The sequence below is a fragment of the Salpingoeca rosetta genome (genome assembly GCF_000188695.1).
Source record: "Salpingoeca rosetta unplaced genomic scaffold supercont1.24, whole genome shotgun sequence".
Lineage (NCBI taxonomy): Eukaryota > Choanoflagellata > Craspedida > Salpingoecidae > Salpingoeca > Salpingoeca rosetta.
In genome coordinates this window covers 948,382-962,012 of record NW_004754910.1, presented here as the reverse complement: position 1 = coordinate 962,012, position 13,631 = coordinate 948,382, and the positions used below count along the sequence as shown (strand labels likewise).

Sequence of the window (13,631 nt, the reverse complement as noted above, 5' to 3'; positions counted from 1 at the left end):
TGTGTGTGTGTGTGTGTGACTTTGTGTGTGATGCGATGTGTGTGTGTGTGACTTTGTGTGTGTGTGTGTGTGTGATGCGATGTGCTCGTTGCGACACGGCGACACGTGTTGTTTGTTTCTTCTTGAAACCCCTTCCTGCATGCTTTTGTTGTGTGACATCTTTTCTTGAAATCCACGAAAACAATGCGAAAATGGCTCATTTGGGAGCAGTTAACAACAGCGACCAAGAAAGTGTGTTTGCAAAACACGCACGTGCACCGAAAGAATTGCTGTGTCACTTTGTTCTATGTGCATCCGCGTGACGCAACACATGTGGTCGTCACATCAACGTCTCCGCATTGCCAGCAGATGGGCGAGCGCCTGGTGTTGGTGTTGAAAAACGACAAGACGGGAGAGTCAGTTGGTGAGATAAGGTCAGTCACACAAACACACATCATGTGCACGTGCATATGGTTTGGTTTGACCTGGAAGCAGAAGAGGTATTGCGGTGGTGTCTGCACCATTCCTGCCCGCTGACTCCGCAGCGCCTTGATGATCCCATACACATCCACACTGCAGACAGGCAGCCGTGAACGTGAGTGTGTGTGTGTGGGCGTGCGTGTGTGTGTGTGTGTGGGCGTGCGTGTGTGTGTGTGTGTGTGTGTGTGTGTGTGTATGTGTGTGTGTGTGTGTGTGTGTGTGTGTGTGTGTGTGTGATTGACGTGCGTGTCACCAGCACTCCCTTCACCACCACGTCACGTTCACGGCAAACCAACCAACCTGCAACCCCTCACCAGTTGTATGTTGCGAGCTGCTGCTTTGCAATCTCAACAGCGATGAACGTGCCCGTGCGCCCAATGCCAGCGCTGCAGTGCACAACAATCGGCCCTTTGGCCTGGTGTGGTGCGGCGTGTATGTGTGTATGTGCGTGTGTTGGCGTGCGTGTGTGTTGGTGTGTGTGTGTGTGTGCATGTGAACATGTGTGTCTGTGTGTCTGTGAGCACGCTACCAAGTGTCAGCAGCCCCATGTGCGGCAGTGCTTGGTCAACCCACGTCCCACCAATCCTCCCTGCATATCATCCACCACCACCACCACCATCCCTTTACACCCTCCTGCTGTCACCCACCGCCCCGAGTCTGGCGTATTTGTTCACGCGCGACTGAAAGTCGAGAAACGGGGCTGGATTCTCTGGCACGCCGTGGTCTGGCCACGCCGTGAACTGGCGGAGGTGTGGTGGCGGAGAGGGGACGAAGATGGCATGTCGCGGGATGTCGCGGGATGTCGCGGGATGTTGGGTGAGCATCACATTGTTGTGAGATGTGGGTGGCGCCACCAAAATACCAACGCATACACAAACAACACATACACAAGCAACACAAACAACACAAACAACACAAACAAACACACATGCACACACATACACCCTCGCATGCGTGTCACCTGCAAGTGGTCGATGCATCGCGTCTTGCCCGTCTTGCGGTGCTGAACACAGAGCAGTCGATGAACAAACCGCCTGCATTGCGTTCAACCGGAGCAAAGGGTTGAGGATGATGAGCGAGGTTATGCAGCAGGTGCAGATCGCACGCGAAAATGTGCACACATATGATTTCACCTCACACTCACATACATACACACTCGTACGTACACACACACACACTTGCACACACGCACACATGCAAATGCACACGCACGCACGCACACATCCCCATTGACTCACTCGTCTGCGTGTTTGACTTCGGTGAGTGTGACGGCGACGTCGCCGTAAGTCTGCGTCGAATCGAGCTCGCTCGGCCAGTACCGATAACACTTGTTCCGGCCACCCTCTGTTCAACAGCAACGACAACAGCAGCACACATGGCAACAACAACAGCGTGTGTTTGGAAGCAAAACCACAAGTGTGATATCAACGTGTCAAGGCCATGGCGTTGAACGAAACGTTGCAAGGAGGTGGGTACCAGCAGCAGCACCACCACCGCGTCTGCCACAGAGCAAACCCGATTTCGTTCCTGTTCACAAACACAACTCACGCTCTCACCAGCTCTAAAGTATACAGATCCACACCACAACCACCCTCACCACAACTCAGTCACCTCAGCCACTCGTCGTCTCTGAGCTTACGTACCGACTTCCTGGGTCGTCATGGCGACGACGCTTGCCTGCTCCTCCCACACCATCTGCCAAAACGCCGCTGCTGTCGTCTTTAGTGGGCCCTGTGTTGCAATGAACTGGCGCCGGTCTGAAAACCCGGCCACGACGTTTGCGTTGATGTAGTCGCCGCCAGGCTGAAACGCGCAGTTGGAAGAGGGGAAGTGTGAATGCGCAGATGTGTGTGTGTGCGTGCGTGTGTGTGTGTGTGTGTGTGTGTGTGTGTGTGTGTGTGTGTGTGTGTGTGTGTGTGTGTGTGTGTGTGTGTGTTTGAGTACGAATGCCGGCCTTTCGTCACAGTATAAATCATGATACGTCACAACGGCTCCGCCAGTCGCATGACATTGCTCCACGTCTCACCTCCTGCGTGGGCGTGGAGAGGCGAACACGCGTGTGCTCGTTCGCCAGCACGTTTGCATATCGATTCTTGCGCACATTCACAGGAAGCCTGCATGCCGCAGTCAAGTGTGTGTGTGTGTGTGTGTTTACGTGTGTGTGTGTGTTTACGTGTGTGTGTGTGTGTGTGTGTGTGTGTGTGTGTGTGTGTGTGTGTGTGTGTGGTTCGCATGGCGCGATCAGTGGACATGAAACACAGGTGTACCACCAGCAAGCACACACACACACAATACACACAATACACGCAATACACACAATACACGCAAAAACGCATTGCGTACGATGCAGCGGTGAAGTCGATTCTGTCTTGATCGAGTTGCAGCATTGCAAAGTGGGACAGCGCCTCGCCCTAATGAACACACACACGCATACATGCACACACATGCACACACAAACGCACACACACACGTGAGTTTGTGGCAGAAAGCGGCAGTTCAACGCAAGCACCTTTACAACACACACACACATACACACACGCAGTGCATGAATATGCGAGGCGATGCACGTGTGGTCCTCCCCACCGATTGGATCATGTGATCGACAAAATGCTGCAGTTGATCCGCAGAAACAATGTAGGGCGACCTGACGCAATCGCACGCATGCGACAGACGTTTTGGTGTGAGCCACGATGGTTCATGCATCACACAATTAAAACGCACAGCCACCACAACACCAACCACATCAGCACTGCAATTGCACGGAGAACAATGTGCACTCACGATGGCTTGTACAGCGATGATGATGATGATGGTGGTGACGATGAATGGCGAGCGCCTCTGTGCTGCTGCTGCTGCTGCTGCTGCTGCTGCTGCTGCGGTGCATTCATCTGCGGTGCGTGTGCGCGCGGTGTTTGTGTCGGCCCTGCGTGTGTACTGCTTGGTTGCGCGTGAGCAGCGTGCGGCTGACGATGTTGCGCCGCCACTACACCCTGCTGCCCGCGCTGCTGCTGCTGGTGGTGGTGGTGTTGTTGCTGTTGTTGTTGTTGTTGGTGCTGGTGGTGCTGCTGCTGCTGGTGCTGGTGTTGTTGTTGTTGTTGGCGATGTCTGTCACCACCATCCACACCACCGCTCGCAGCTGCTGTGACGTGACGACGGGGGTGGTGCTGGGGCTGGTGCGGGGCCGGATGTGCGCGCGGGTGTGGGCGGACGTGTGGGTGCGTGGCGCCATGGTTCTGTTTGCTGCCGTGATGCGACGGTGGTCGAACGTGTTCTGGCGATTGCACACGACCCGCTCGCTGATGCTGATGTTTTTGGTGGTGTTGGTGTTGGTGGTGATGTTGTTGGTGGTGGTGGTCGTGTTGCTGTTGCCTCAATGCCTCGTCTCGCTGCATACGTGCGCGCCGCTGTGCATCCAGTTCCTCCTGTTGCCGCTGCTGTCGTCGCATCAACCGATCTGATCGACCACCGCCATGTTGCTGCTGCTGCTGGTGGTGTGATTGTGATTGTTGTTGTTGTTGCTGCTGCTGTTGGTCGTCGTCGACTGACTTGTGTCGTGCGCGCAGTCCGCCACCAGTGACTTCCTGCTGCTGCTGCTGCTGCTGTTGGTGTTGGTGGTGGTGTTGTCGTTGTGCTTGACTCGCTTGGCCACGCAGGTGCTGCTGTTGCCGTTGGTGGAGTTGCTGTCGGCGTTGTTGCAACTGTTGTTGCTGCTGCTGCTGCTGTTGTTGTTGTTGTGATAGTGGCTGTTGTCTGTGGGCTGCACGCGTTTGCTGCTTCGCTGCTGCGCTCACAGCAGATACGAAACGCGTCACCAGCCGATCCACGCTCGCCTGCACACACACACACACGCGCGCGCGCGCGCCGAAGTGGAGGTGTAACACACATAGGGAGCAGTGTGCATGTGTTTGTGTGTGTGTGTGTGTGCGAGGGTGTGATGCCGCATGTGTGTGTGCGTGTATGCGTGTCAACACGTAATGAAATGTCCTGCCGAACAAAACCAAGCAAACAAATATACAAACAAATCATCAAACAAACAAACCAGAACAACCCAACCGAGCAATCCAAACCCACCTTGTGCTGGTAAGCGAGCTGACCCCCGAGAAAGTCTGGGAGTTGATGGTGCGCAACACACGAATCCAACGCATCAACAAACTTGACGCGCTCCTTCATCTTCGCTTTCATGAACGGCCAGAACAGCGACGTCATCGTCTGGTCGTGATCGTGTGTGTGATCGTGTGTGTAAGTGTATTTAAGTGTGTGTATGTGTGTGTGTGTGTGTGTGCGTGTGTGTGTGTGTGCGTGTGTGTAAGTGTGTAAGTGTGTGTGTGTGTGTGTAAGTGTGAGTGTGAGTGTGAGTGTGAGTGTGAGTGTGAGTGTGAGTGTGTGCAACTGTGTGGGGAAACTGTGTGCGTGTGTGTGTGTGTGTGTGTGTGTTGGTGTTGGTGTTGAGGCGAGTAGCTTGAAGCATCTTCACTTGCACTGCTTCAAAGTGTACAGCACGCCCTGTGTCTGACTGAGCATCTGTCACTGTACCCGAATCCATCGTGGAGACTTGAACACATATGCGCCGGCAAGACGGCCAGGGTACGCGTTCTGTACACGCGTGAGCAGAAGCGTGTGAGCGTGTGTGAGTTGTTCCCAGATGAGCGAAAATGCGATTGGCATGAGACAAACAAACAACCCATCCTGACAAATGCATGAGTAGCCACGGCTGTTCAAGCACAAAAAAAAAAAAACATACACACACACATGCACACATGCACGCACAAGATTCATACGCATCAACACCCCCCTCCCTCCAGCACCTGGAGCAAGCTGAGCATTGTCTTGATGAGGGCGTAGTCGATGTTGCTCCAGGAAGCGCCGGTCATATCAAAGACAATCGTCACGCCAAGCCGCTGTGATTGCACGCTGTATTGTGTCAGGTGCACAGGCGTCAGCGGCATCCATCAGGGTGAGCATGGCACGCCTTCCACGCTGTTGTCCCTCATATGGCCAATTGGAGCAAGCACAAACACGCGATCGAAAGCAAAACGCACACAGACACACAGACAGACAGATACACACACACACGCGCGCACGCACGCACACATGCACACATAAACACACAGACGCACACGCGCACGCAATCACATACAACGGACGTTGCCTGTGCTTCGGTGAGAAGGAAGAAGCATGCAGCAAGGTTGGCTTGATGATGATCCTAAAACGTTTTCAATAACAAAACAAAGCAGTGATCACAAGCAGTCGATTTGTCGTCTGTGAGCATCCCCGACACCAAGAACGACACAGGCACAACGCAACCACAGAGCACAGGACAACAACCCCCATCGCTTGCAGCAGCCTCTCGCTTGCAGCGGGCGAAAGCAGGCTTACTTGGCCGCGCGAGACGGTGTGCAGGTTGGCGCGAAACACCAGCAGCGACGACCCGTCCAGCGCTTGTGTGCCCTAGCACACACGCGCGGCGCGTCGGTAACCCACTCGTGTGAGGCGATCCATCCATGACATGCAAGCCACGCATGCGTGTGCGAGCAGATCAACAAGATCGACAATCCTCTCCGCTCACAACATGACCACCGACACCACGGCACGTCGCGCCCTGCGCACATTGCCACTCGACAGGCGTGCTTACCGGGAGGCAGTATTTGCCGGAGATGAGCTGTTCGTAGACGGGTGGATCGCGGGGATCAATGGTGAGGAGGTTGTGCTTTGAGAAGCGATCAATGTAGTTTTCGTAGAGATCGATGGCCTTCTGCAGGTTTGCTTTGCGTGCGAGCACCAACCGCTGGGCCAAGGACCAGCTGATGGGGTAGCTGTGTCGGGACTTGAGTGTGGCGTCCCTCAGCTCCTTGACGCGCTGTTCCAAATGAAAGTTGGTGGGGGAGGGTTGGAGGGGTGGAGAGTGAAGGTGTGACATGGCATGGCATTGAGTGAGCCAGCGATCACGTACACACACACACACACACACACGTACACACATGTGACCAGCAACACACGGGACGTTTGCTGTGTGTGTATGTGTGTGTGTGTGTGTGTGTGTGTGGGTTTGAAACAACCACTCTCAAGATCTTGCCACACCACCCCACCCAACACACACACACACACACACACACACACACACACACACACACACACACACACACACCCTTTCATCAGCACCATTCTCTTCATGATGTTGCACTGCCAACGCACAACCCGCGGCACCACCAACCTTCTGCTCGAGCTCCGTCAAGCCGCTGCTGGCGCTCATCGCCTGCTGCTTTCTTTGTTTTGATGCCTGCTTCCTGCCTTTGGCTGTCGCTGTCGCATTCCAAAACTGATCTCAGTCGAACGTCTGTGTGCAACTGAATTCAGGTCTAAAAGCTTGGTCGTTTTGAACTTTTGTGGTTCGCGTCTCTTCGCAAACTTCGGAGTTCCGAACTGCACGAATTGCACGCGACACACCTTCATCGCCACGTGTTTCTCTTTGTCCCAACCGCGTCGAAACTTTTGATTGCGACACGTTTCATTCCGTTCTCGGGAGTTCTCCTTCAATTCGGCTGCGTCAAGTTCCCGAAGTCCTCCTCCGCCTCGTTGCGTACCTGCCTGCCTTGCCCCGCATAGCATGCTCGCAAGCTCGCGCACAACAACCAACACATGCAAGTGCAGCTCAATGCGGGAGTTTGTTCTTGGCCGCGACACAATCTGGGTGGTTCCCCATTCACCAGCACATCGTCCCGTTCATACCTTGTCCCGATTCGCAACCTTGTCCCCGTCCGCCAATGCTTACGGCATGCTTGGTTATTCGCCACTTGCTGCAAAAACAGCGCAACACAGCGCTTCCGCTCCAGCCAACCGTTGGCTGGCATTGGCTGGCTGCTTCGCATGCCTTTTCCCAACCACTGCCTGTTCATTCCTTCGTTTCCCAGCAGCGGCGTTGCTGGTGTGTTCGAGGTTGCCGACACAAACAAAACAAGTGAAGCAAGGCTGGCGCGGTTTGACTCCGCCTCATCTGCTGATCTGCTGCTGCTTTTTCGTGTGTGTCTGTGGCCGCCGCAGCGTCTTGGTAGTGCATCCTGTGTGTGTGTGTGTGTGTGTCCTCCGGGCATTCATCCAAATCCAGAATCGGCTGCTGCGACTGCGAGGTGCGTGCGTGCTGACGGTTGCGTTGCGTGTTGGTGTGGTGTGTGTGTGTGTCACATGCTTTGTTCGTGCTGTGTGTGCGGGTTGGTTGGTTGGTTGGTTGGTTGGTTGGTGTTTCGAACGTTGACCAGCAAGCAGCGCTCGACTTTGGTGAAGGAATGTGATGTGTGACTGGGGGGGGGGGGTGTTTCGGGTTTCATGAGCATGGTTTTGCTTGAGGTCCATTACACATTGTCATTTCCCTTTCTGCGCTGCGTTTGGCCCCAAACACCGCACACACACCACCCACTCACCTCGTTCGCACCAAACCAACCAACACACTGCTTGCGTGGACGCGAGTAGGAAACCCTGACAACCCCAAGACACATACCACAGTGTCAGCGAGTTGGCGCGAAGCTGCACTTGTCTGTCCGTGTGTGCAACTCCCCGCTGCCGCCTCAATCATCGTCCCCAATACCACGCGTGACATTTCCATCTCCCATCATATCGACCATCGTTCCGCGAAACAATCACCGAGGTGAGCAAACCAACCACGCCAACCTTTCGCATCTTGCATCCTGGTGCGTGCCAATGCCTCGACCTGTTGTGTGCGTGTGCGTGTGCGTGTGCGTGTGTGTGTGTGCGTGTGTATCGTTCCTTATCGCGCCGCTTGGTCTTGTTGCTGCCCTCTTGCTTTGCTTGACTTGTTCCTTTCCGCCTCCTCCTCCTCGTTTTCTTGTCCGTTTTGTTCTGGCCTGTTGAGGTGGTGGTGTTCATTTTTTTTTGTTGGTTTGCATCCAAGCAACTCCGTCTCTCCTCCAGCCTTTCTGAGCATCACTCACCCCACACCCTCCACCGCACAGACTCCACCAGCAACCACAGCTTCGACGCGACACATCGTCCATACATCTATACATCTATCTACACCGACGCACATCTACATCTACACAACCGAACTCAACCAAGCCATGAGCGACGTTGCATCCACAACAGCCACGGCAGGCACAAGCGAGGGCCGTGCCTCCAACACCGCCCACGCCGCTGAGGCCTTTCTCGCTGCTGAGACGGGCAACATTGACACGCTGCGTCGCCTCATCAACAAGGGGCTGTTTGATCCAAGCACCACAAACGACCAGGGCTGCACCGTCCTCTACCTCCTCGCAAACGCCGGCAACGTGCAGGTGTGTGTATGTGTGTGTGTGTGTGTGTGTGTGTGTGTGTGTGTGTTTGTTGTGTGTGTTTAGCGCGCGCAACTTCTGCCTGCCTGCTTGCCTTTGGCGCCAAGAACCGTGCTCACGTTGCCTCTCTGTGCTTTCTCCTCGCCAAACCAGGGCATGAAGCTCGTGCTTGACAGCGGCGTTGACATTGACCAAGACAACATTGCCGGCTTCTCTGCTCTGTACGTTGTGTGTGTGTGTGTGTGTGTGTGTGTGTGTGTGTGTGTGTGTCTCATGTGAATGCCATCTGTCCTTGCTGCCATGTCCTTGCTGCCATGTCATGTTTGCTCGCTGTTTGGGTTCTCACTGGGCATATCATCGCGCATACACGCACATCCATCATCATATGCAGGCATGTAGCAGCGTGTACATCCAACCTTCAGGTGAGCTCCTCTGCGTGCGTGTGTGTGTGTGTGTGTGTGTGTGTGGTGTGTGCTTTGCATGCAAGCAAAGCAGCATGCGCCCGTTTGCTCTTCCCCAACTCACCATCATCGCCACTTTGCGCGCACTGGCATTGCCTTACACAGACTGTCAAGCTGCTTGTGGAGCGAGGCGCGGTTGTTGACAAGCGAAGCGATGAGGGCTTCACCCCTCTCTGCTACGCTGCAGAAGCGGTAAGCGACACTGTGTGTGTGTGTGTGTGTGTGTGTGTGTGTGTGTGTGTGTGTGTGTGTGTGTGTGTGTGTCGTTGTACTCTCCTTCGTCTGCCTTGTCTTGGCGCCCCTAATCATGGCTCATCCCATCGCGCACACGCACACGCGCCACCTTTGTGACTTTAGGGGAGTGATGACGTGATCAAATATTTTATAAAGCACGGCGCTGACGTGGATGCAAGAAGGTGAGCTGCACGCAGCATGTTTCCTCACACGACATGCTTGCCTGCAGGCATGCGTAAGTGCTGCTTGCCTCTTTCCACTTCGCATCTCATTCCTTCATCCCGTTTCCCCTTCGCCCCCCCCCCCTTTCCTTCTCTGCCTTCAACCCATCACCGACCTCACCATACACTTCTCCCCCCCCCCCCCAAACGCCTCCCACATCACAGCATGCACGGGTGCACGCCGCTGTTCCACGCAGCGCGGTGTGGGCACATCAACGCCGCCTCCACGCTCATCCGTCTTGGTGGCGACCCGATGGCCCGTGCCAAGGACGGCGCAACCCCAATGTTTGAAGCAGCAAGGGTAAGTCACGGCGTGGCAGTGCACTGTTTGGCGTGCCTGCACGCAAGCATGTTTATGTTTGTCATGGATAACAAACATGCATGCAACTCCGGTGATTGTTCCCCCGGCCAGCGCGCTGTGATGCTGCATGCATGTAACTGCACCTTCCAACGCCACACACCGACCCACTCACTCCTTTTCACACACGCACACGCCAACAGGGAGGTCACATCCTCTGCCTCACCATGCTCAAGCGTGCTGGCGCTGACCCCTTTCACCAAGTCGAGTGCGTTTATTGTCTGCCTGCACCGCATTTTGCCTGCATGCAAGCATTTCTGTCAACGGCCCAAACGCGGTTTTGTTTTGTGTGTGTGTGTGTGTGTGTGTGTGTGTGTGTGTACGCGCGCGTGTGTGCTTGTGTGTTCTGCATGCGCTGCCACTCCTCTCTCTCTCTCTCTTTCGCTTCCACTATGCACATTCACCTTTCTCACCTGTCCCGTGGTTTCCGCGTTGATGCGTTGCAGCTATGGCGCCACTGCCATGCACATTGCCGCCTTCAACGGGCACGCGGATTGCGTCAGGCTCTTTGCCCGCTGGGGCTGCAACCCAAACACACTCACAGAGTACGTTCAAGCAGTTGTCGTCGTTGTTGTGTTGGTTGTCTTCGTGTTTCTGCCTTTTTTGTGCCACACCATAGCCTTGTTGCGCTGCCGTGTTGCTCGACATCACACACACACACACACAGACACACACACACACGCACACACACACCTTTCCACGTCTTCTCACCATCCACGACACCATCCACGACACCACCTGTTCCACTTGTGCAGGGAGGGCTGCACAGCATTGCACTATGCGTCATACATGGGCCACGTGGGCTGTGTGAAACTTCTCCTGTCGCTCGGGTGCAGCCCCTGGATCAGGTCAACTGAGTCTGCCTGGGGCCGCAAGCATGGCAACGAGAACAGGCTTGCACTCGACTACGCGCGCGAACAATACAGGTGTTCCGACCTGACGTGCGTGTGTCAGTCGCAGGTTGCAGACGCCAACAAGAAGGCAGAGAGTGCCCGCGTCATCCAACAAGCCAGTGCGTTTTTGATCAGCATGCATGCATGTGTGTGTATGAGAGTGTGTGTAAGTATGTGAGTATGAGAGTGTGTGTATGTATGTGAGTATGAGAGTGTGTGTATGTGCGAGTGTGTGTGAATGTGAGTGTATGTGTGTATGTGCAAATTAGGGTGCGTGCAGATGCCCAAGTGAGCGCAACCACAGCTGTTTCGCGATCGAAAATCTGCACGCATCAATGCCACAGTCGCGCTGCCCACTGTAAATGTGTGTTAGCGTCATCAAGACTCCAACTTGCTCACTCTCCTCCACCCCCGCCCTCCTTCTTCTCCGTTCCCACCTGCAGTGCAACGGCTGCCGTCGCTGGCGGACCGGTGCCGACAGCTGATTCGGGCGACCACGCCCCTTGACAAGCTCGACACCCTCCCGCTGCCAGAACAGCTCCTGAGCTACGTCAAGTACGAGGCCGAGTGCGAAACAACGCTCACTTTTACCGTTCCAAACTGCAAAGGCCCAAAGCTGCAGCGGCCGTGAAACCACGCCTCTCGGAAATGTTACAACACGCCATACAGGGTGGAACACTGTGCGGTGAACACCTAGACAACTGTACGCCGACACTTGAATGAAGACTTTATGTCAGCATTTCCTTCGATCAACTTACCACTACTCATTCTGCTCCCAAACCTGAAGAGCGACGCTGTGGGAGACATGTCCTCGTGTCAAGCGTGTAGTCCCGGCAACCCTCTTTTGCCCTCTTTTGCCCTCTTTTGCCTCCTTGTCGTTGAACCTGAACCCTTTTTTCCTCGTCATCACCCATCATGAGATTGATTGTGGTGTTGCTGCTTTGCATTATCATCCCCAGCAGCTCGTTTCTAGTATTCGAATCCCTGCTCCCTTCCCTTCCCTTGTCTCCTCGAGCCTGTGCTCTCGTGTCCCCTTCTCGCTCATGCCTTGTCACTCTTCACTCCCTCCCCTTTCTCCCTTTCTCTCTTTCTCTCTTTCTGTTTCTTTTATTGTATCTTTCCCTTTGCCCCCCCCCCCTTCTCCCTCTGCCTGCCCTTGTCGCTTTCCTCCCCTCCCCTTTTCCGTGTTGTTGTGCTTCTTGTCAGCCGGCCTCCTTCTTTTGTCTTCTCGACCTGCTGCCCTACTCTCCTACTACTTGAGGACTCAAGTCGTTGTTGCGATGGCGGCGTGTCTGACTGTGCTCTTGTGCTGTTGTGCTGGACCTGACAGGACGACATGCATCACATTCATGCATGCTTGCGCTTGCTACACGCGCAGCTCTGCTGTGCTTCCTTGCTTGCCTCGTCTCCTCGTCTGCTGCTTGGTGCATGGATGCCTCGACAGTCCTGCAAGCAGTCATCATGGCAAGGTTCAAGCAAGGCCTTGCTTGCCTTGTTGTTGCCTGACACCGCCTTCGTTACCGACTTTTAATGAATAGCTTTGACCAAAATTCTGCAATGACCGCAACTGAAATTCGCTCACAACAAACCAATAACCAACGACGCATTCAGCAATAACTGCTCCTGTCCTCTCGCATGCCTTCAACTTGATCGGCAAGCAAGAGCAAGAGAAGCGAGAGAGAGAGAGAGAGAGAGAGAGAGAAGACACATCAGTGTGCCAGCAAACGAGCAACCAGTGAGCCAGCCTGCCAGCGTTCGATTGGGCGTGAGACGGCAGTGTCCAGTGCTGCTCATAAGGACAACAGCGCTGCCCATCACCACCCACGATGGGGTCGTTCTTGGGAAAGCTGTTTGTTGATCCCACCATCCTGCCTGGCGGAGACAACTGCGGTGGCAACCACACCCTCTACAACATCACACAGCCCAATGACCCGCTCAACTGCTCAGAGTGTGAGTGTGAGTGTGTGTGGGGGGGGTGCAGGGGTGCAGGGGAGTGGGAAGGTGCGAGAAGTGGGCATGCACAGATAGAAAGACTGAGGGTGAGTGTGTGTGTGTGAGACTGAGCACGTGTGTGTATGTGTGCGTGTGTGCGTGTGCGTGTGCGATCAAGACATGCATGTGCGTGTGTGCAGTAGTGACACTGCCATACTTGCATCGAGAAGTCACTCACAGAACTCATGTCCGTCACCGCCACCCACACGCACACATGGACAGCTGGATATGGCTTCGTGCAGGTCCTGTTCCTGATGTTCGCATACGCGTACGTCCTGTTTTACGCCTCGAATCTCATATCCGATGGAAGCGAGCTCCTACTCCTCGTGCCATCCATGCGAGGTCAGCAGGACACCATGTGCACGTGTGTGTAGGTGTGTGCGTGTGTGTTTGTGTGTGTGTGTGCGTGTGTGTGCGGGTCTCGTGGCTGGCCACATTTCCTTGTTCGTACTACGGAGGGAAAGCACATACCTATGTATCTTGTCCCCACTCATTCCAATTCCACGATTCACGATTCACTGCAATCGTAGACATTGTGGGAAGCGTTGTGCTGCCGATCCTCGGCGCAGTGCCTGATGGCGCCATTGTCCTCTTCTCCGGTCTCGGCAAGGATGCCCAACGACAGGCAAGCTGCACACACACACACACACACACACACACACACACACACACACACACACACACACACACACACACACACACACACACACACACACACACACACACACACACAC

The 13,631-nt window shown here is 54.7% G+C and overlaps 3 protein-coding genes across 3 annotated transcripts in view; 2 read left to right on the top strand and 1 right to left on the bottom strand.

Moving 5' to 3' along the window:
* Nucleotides 1-147: 147 nt before the first annotated feature.
* PTSG_12774 (uncharacterized protein) lies at nucleotides 148-6,766 on the bottom strand. The gene is made up of 18 exons (XM_004990438.1): nucleotides 6,671-6,766; nucleotides 6,092-6,316; nucleotides 5,836-5,907; nucleotides 5,604-5,662; nucleotides 5,265-5,370; nucleotides 4,993-5,052; nucleotides 4,531-4,668; nucleotides 3,241-4,289; nucleotides 3,043-3,103; nucleotides 2,803-2,870; nucleotides 2,486-2,573; nucleotides 2,103-2,262; nucleotides 1,698-1,803; nucleotides 1,421-1,493; nucleotides 1,107-1,199; nucleotides 774-874; nucleotides 465-552; nucleotides 148-360 (listed from the first exon to the last, which is right to left on the bottom strand). The coding sequence occupies exons 1-18, from the start codon at nucleotides 6,707-6,709 to the stop codon at nucleotides 325-327; spliced, it is 2,622 nt and encodes an 873-aa protein (XP_004990495.1). The 5' UTR covers nucleotides 6,710-6,766; the 3' UTR covers nucleotides 148-324.
* A 573-nt stretch (nucleotides 6,767-7,339) lies between these two features.
* On the top strand, nucleotides 7,340-12,455 carry PTSG_08702 (uncharacterized protein). The gene is made up of 12 exons (XM_004990437.1): nucleotides 7,340-7,583; nucleotides 7,924-8,098; nucleotides 8,424-8,741; nucleotides 8,892-8,959; nucleotides 9,130-9,160; nucleotides 9,305-9,391; nucleotides 9,557-9,615; nucleotides 9,820-9,955; nucleotides 10,156-10,220; nucleotides 10,459-10,557; nucleotides 10,768-11,024; nucleotides 11,349-12,455. Exons 3-12 carry the CDS (start codon nucleotides 8,529-8,531, stop codon nucleotides 11,534-11,536), a joined length of 1,203 nt encoding a protein of 400 aa, XP_004990494.1. The 5' UTR covers nucleotides 7,340-7,583; nucleotides 7,924-8,098; nucleotides 8,424-8,528; the 3' UTR covers nucleotides 11,537-12,455.
* Nucleotides 12,456-12,731: 276 nt separating this feature from the next.
* Nucleotides 12,732-13,631, top strand: part of PTSG_08701 (uncharacterized protein) — a gene marked incomplete at both ends in the record, with an annotated part of 5,419 nt that continues 4,519 nt past the window's right edge. Inside the window, 3 exons of the mRNA XM_004990436.1 lie at nucleotides 12,732-12,855; nucleotides 13,120-13,239; nucleotides 13,428-13,465. Of these exons, the coding sequence (XP_004990493.1) occupies nucleotides 12,732-12,855; nucleotides 13,120-13,239; nucleotides 13,428-13,465 (282 nt within the window). The remainder of the gene's footprint in view (nucleotides 12,856-13,119; nucleotides 13,240-13,427; nucleotides 13,466-13,631) is intronic.

What these genes read in the sequence shown, in the direction of transcription:
- PTSG_08702 (XM_004990437.1), top strand. Translation starts at nt 8,529, where the DNA reads ATGAGCGACGTTGCATCCACAACAGCCACGGCAGGCACAAGCGAGGGC. An exon ending in TCTGCTACGCTGCAGAAGCG is followed by an intron (nt 9,392 to 9,556) that starts GTAAGCGACACT and finishes TTGTGACTTTAG; the next exon opens with GGGAGTGATGACGTGATCAA. An exon ending in GACCCCTTTCACCAAGTCGA is followed by an intron (nt 10,221 to 10,458) that starts GTGCGTTTATTG and finishes GATGCGTTGCAG; the next exon opens with CTATGGCGCCACTGCCATGC.
- PTSG_12774 (XM_004990438.1), bottom strand. Translation starts at nt 6,709, where the DNA reads ATGAGCGCCAGCAGCGGCTTGACGGAGCTCGAGCAGAAG. An exon ending in ACACCGTCTCGCGCGGCCAA is followed by an intron (nt 5,663 to 5,835) that starts GTAAGCCTGCTT and finishes AAAACGTTTTAG; the next exon opens with GATCATCATCAAGCCAACCT. An exon ending in CAGCTCGCAACATACAACTG is followed by an intron (nt 553 to 773) that starts GTGAGGGGTTGC and finishes GCCTGTCTGCAG; the next exon opens with TGTGGATGTGTATGGGATCA.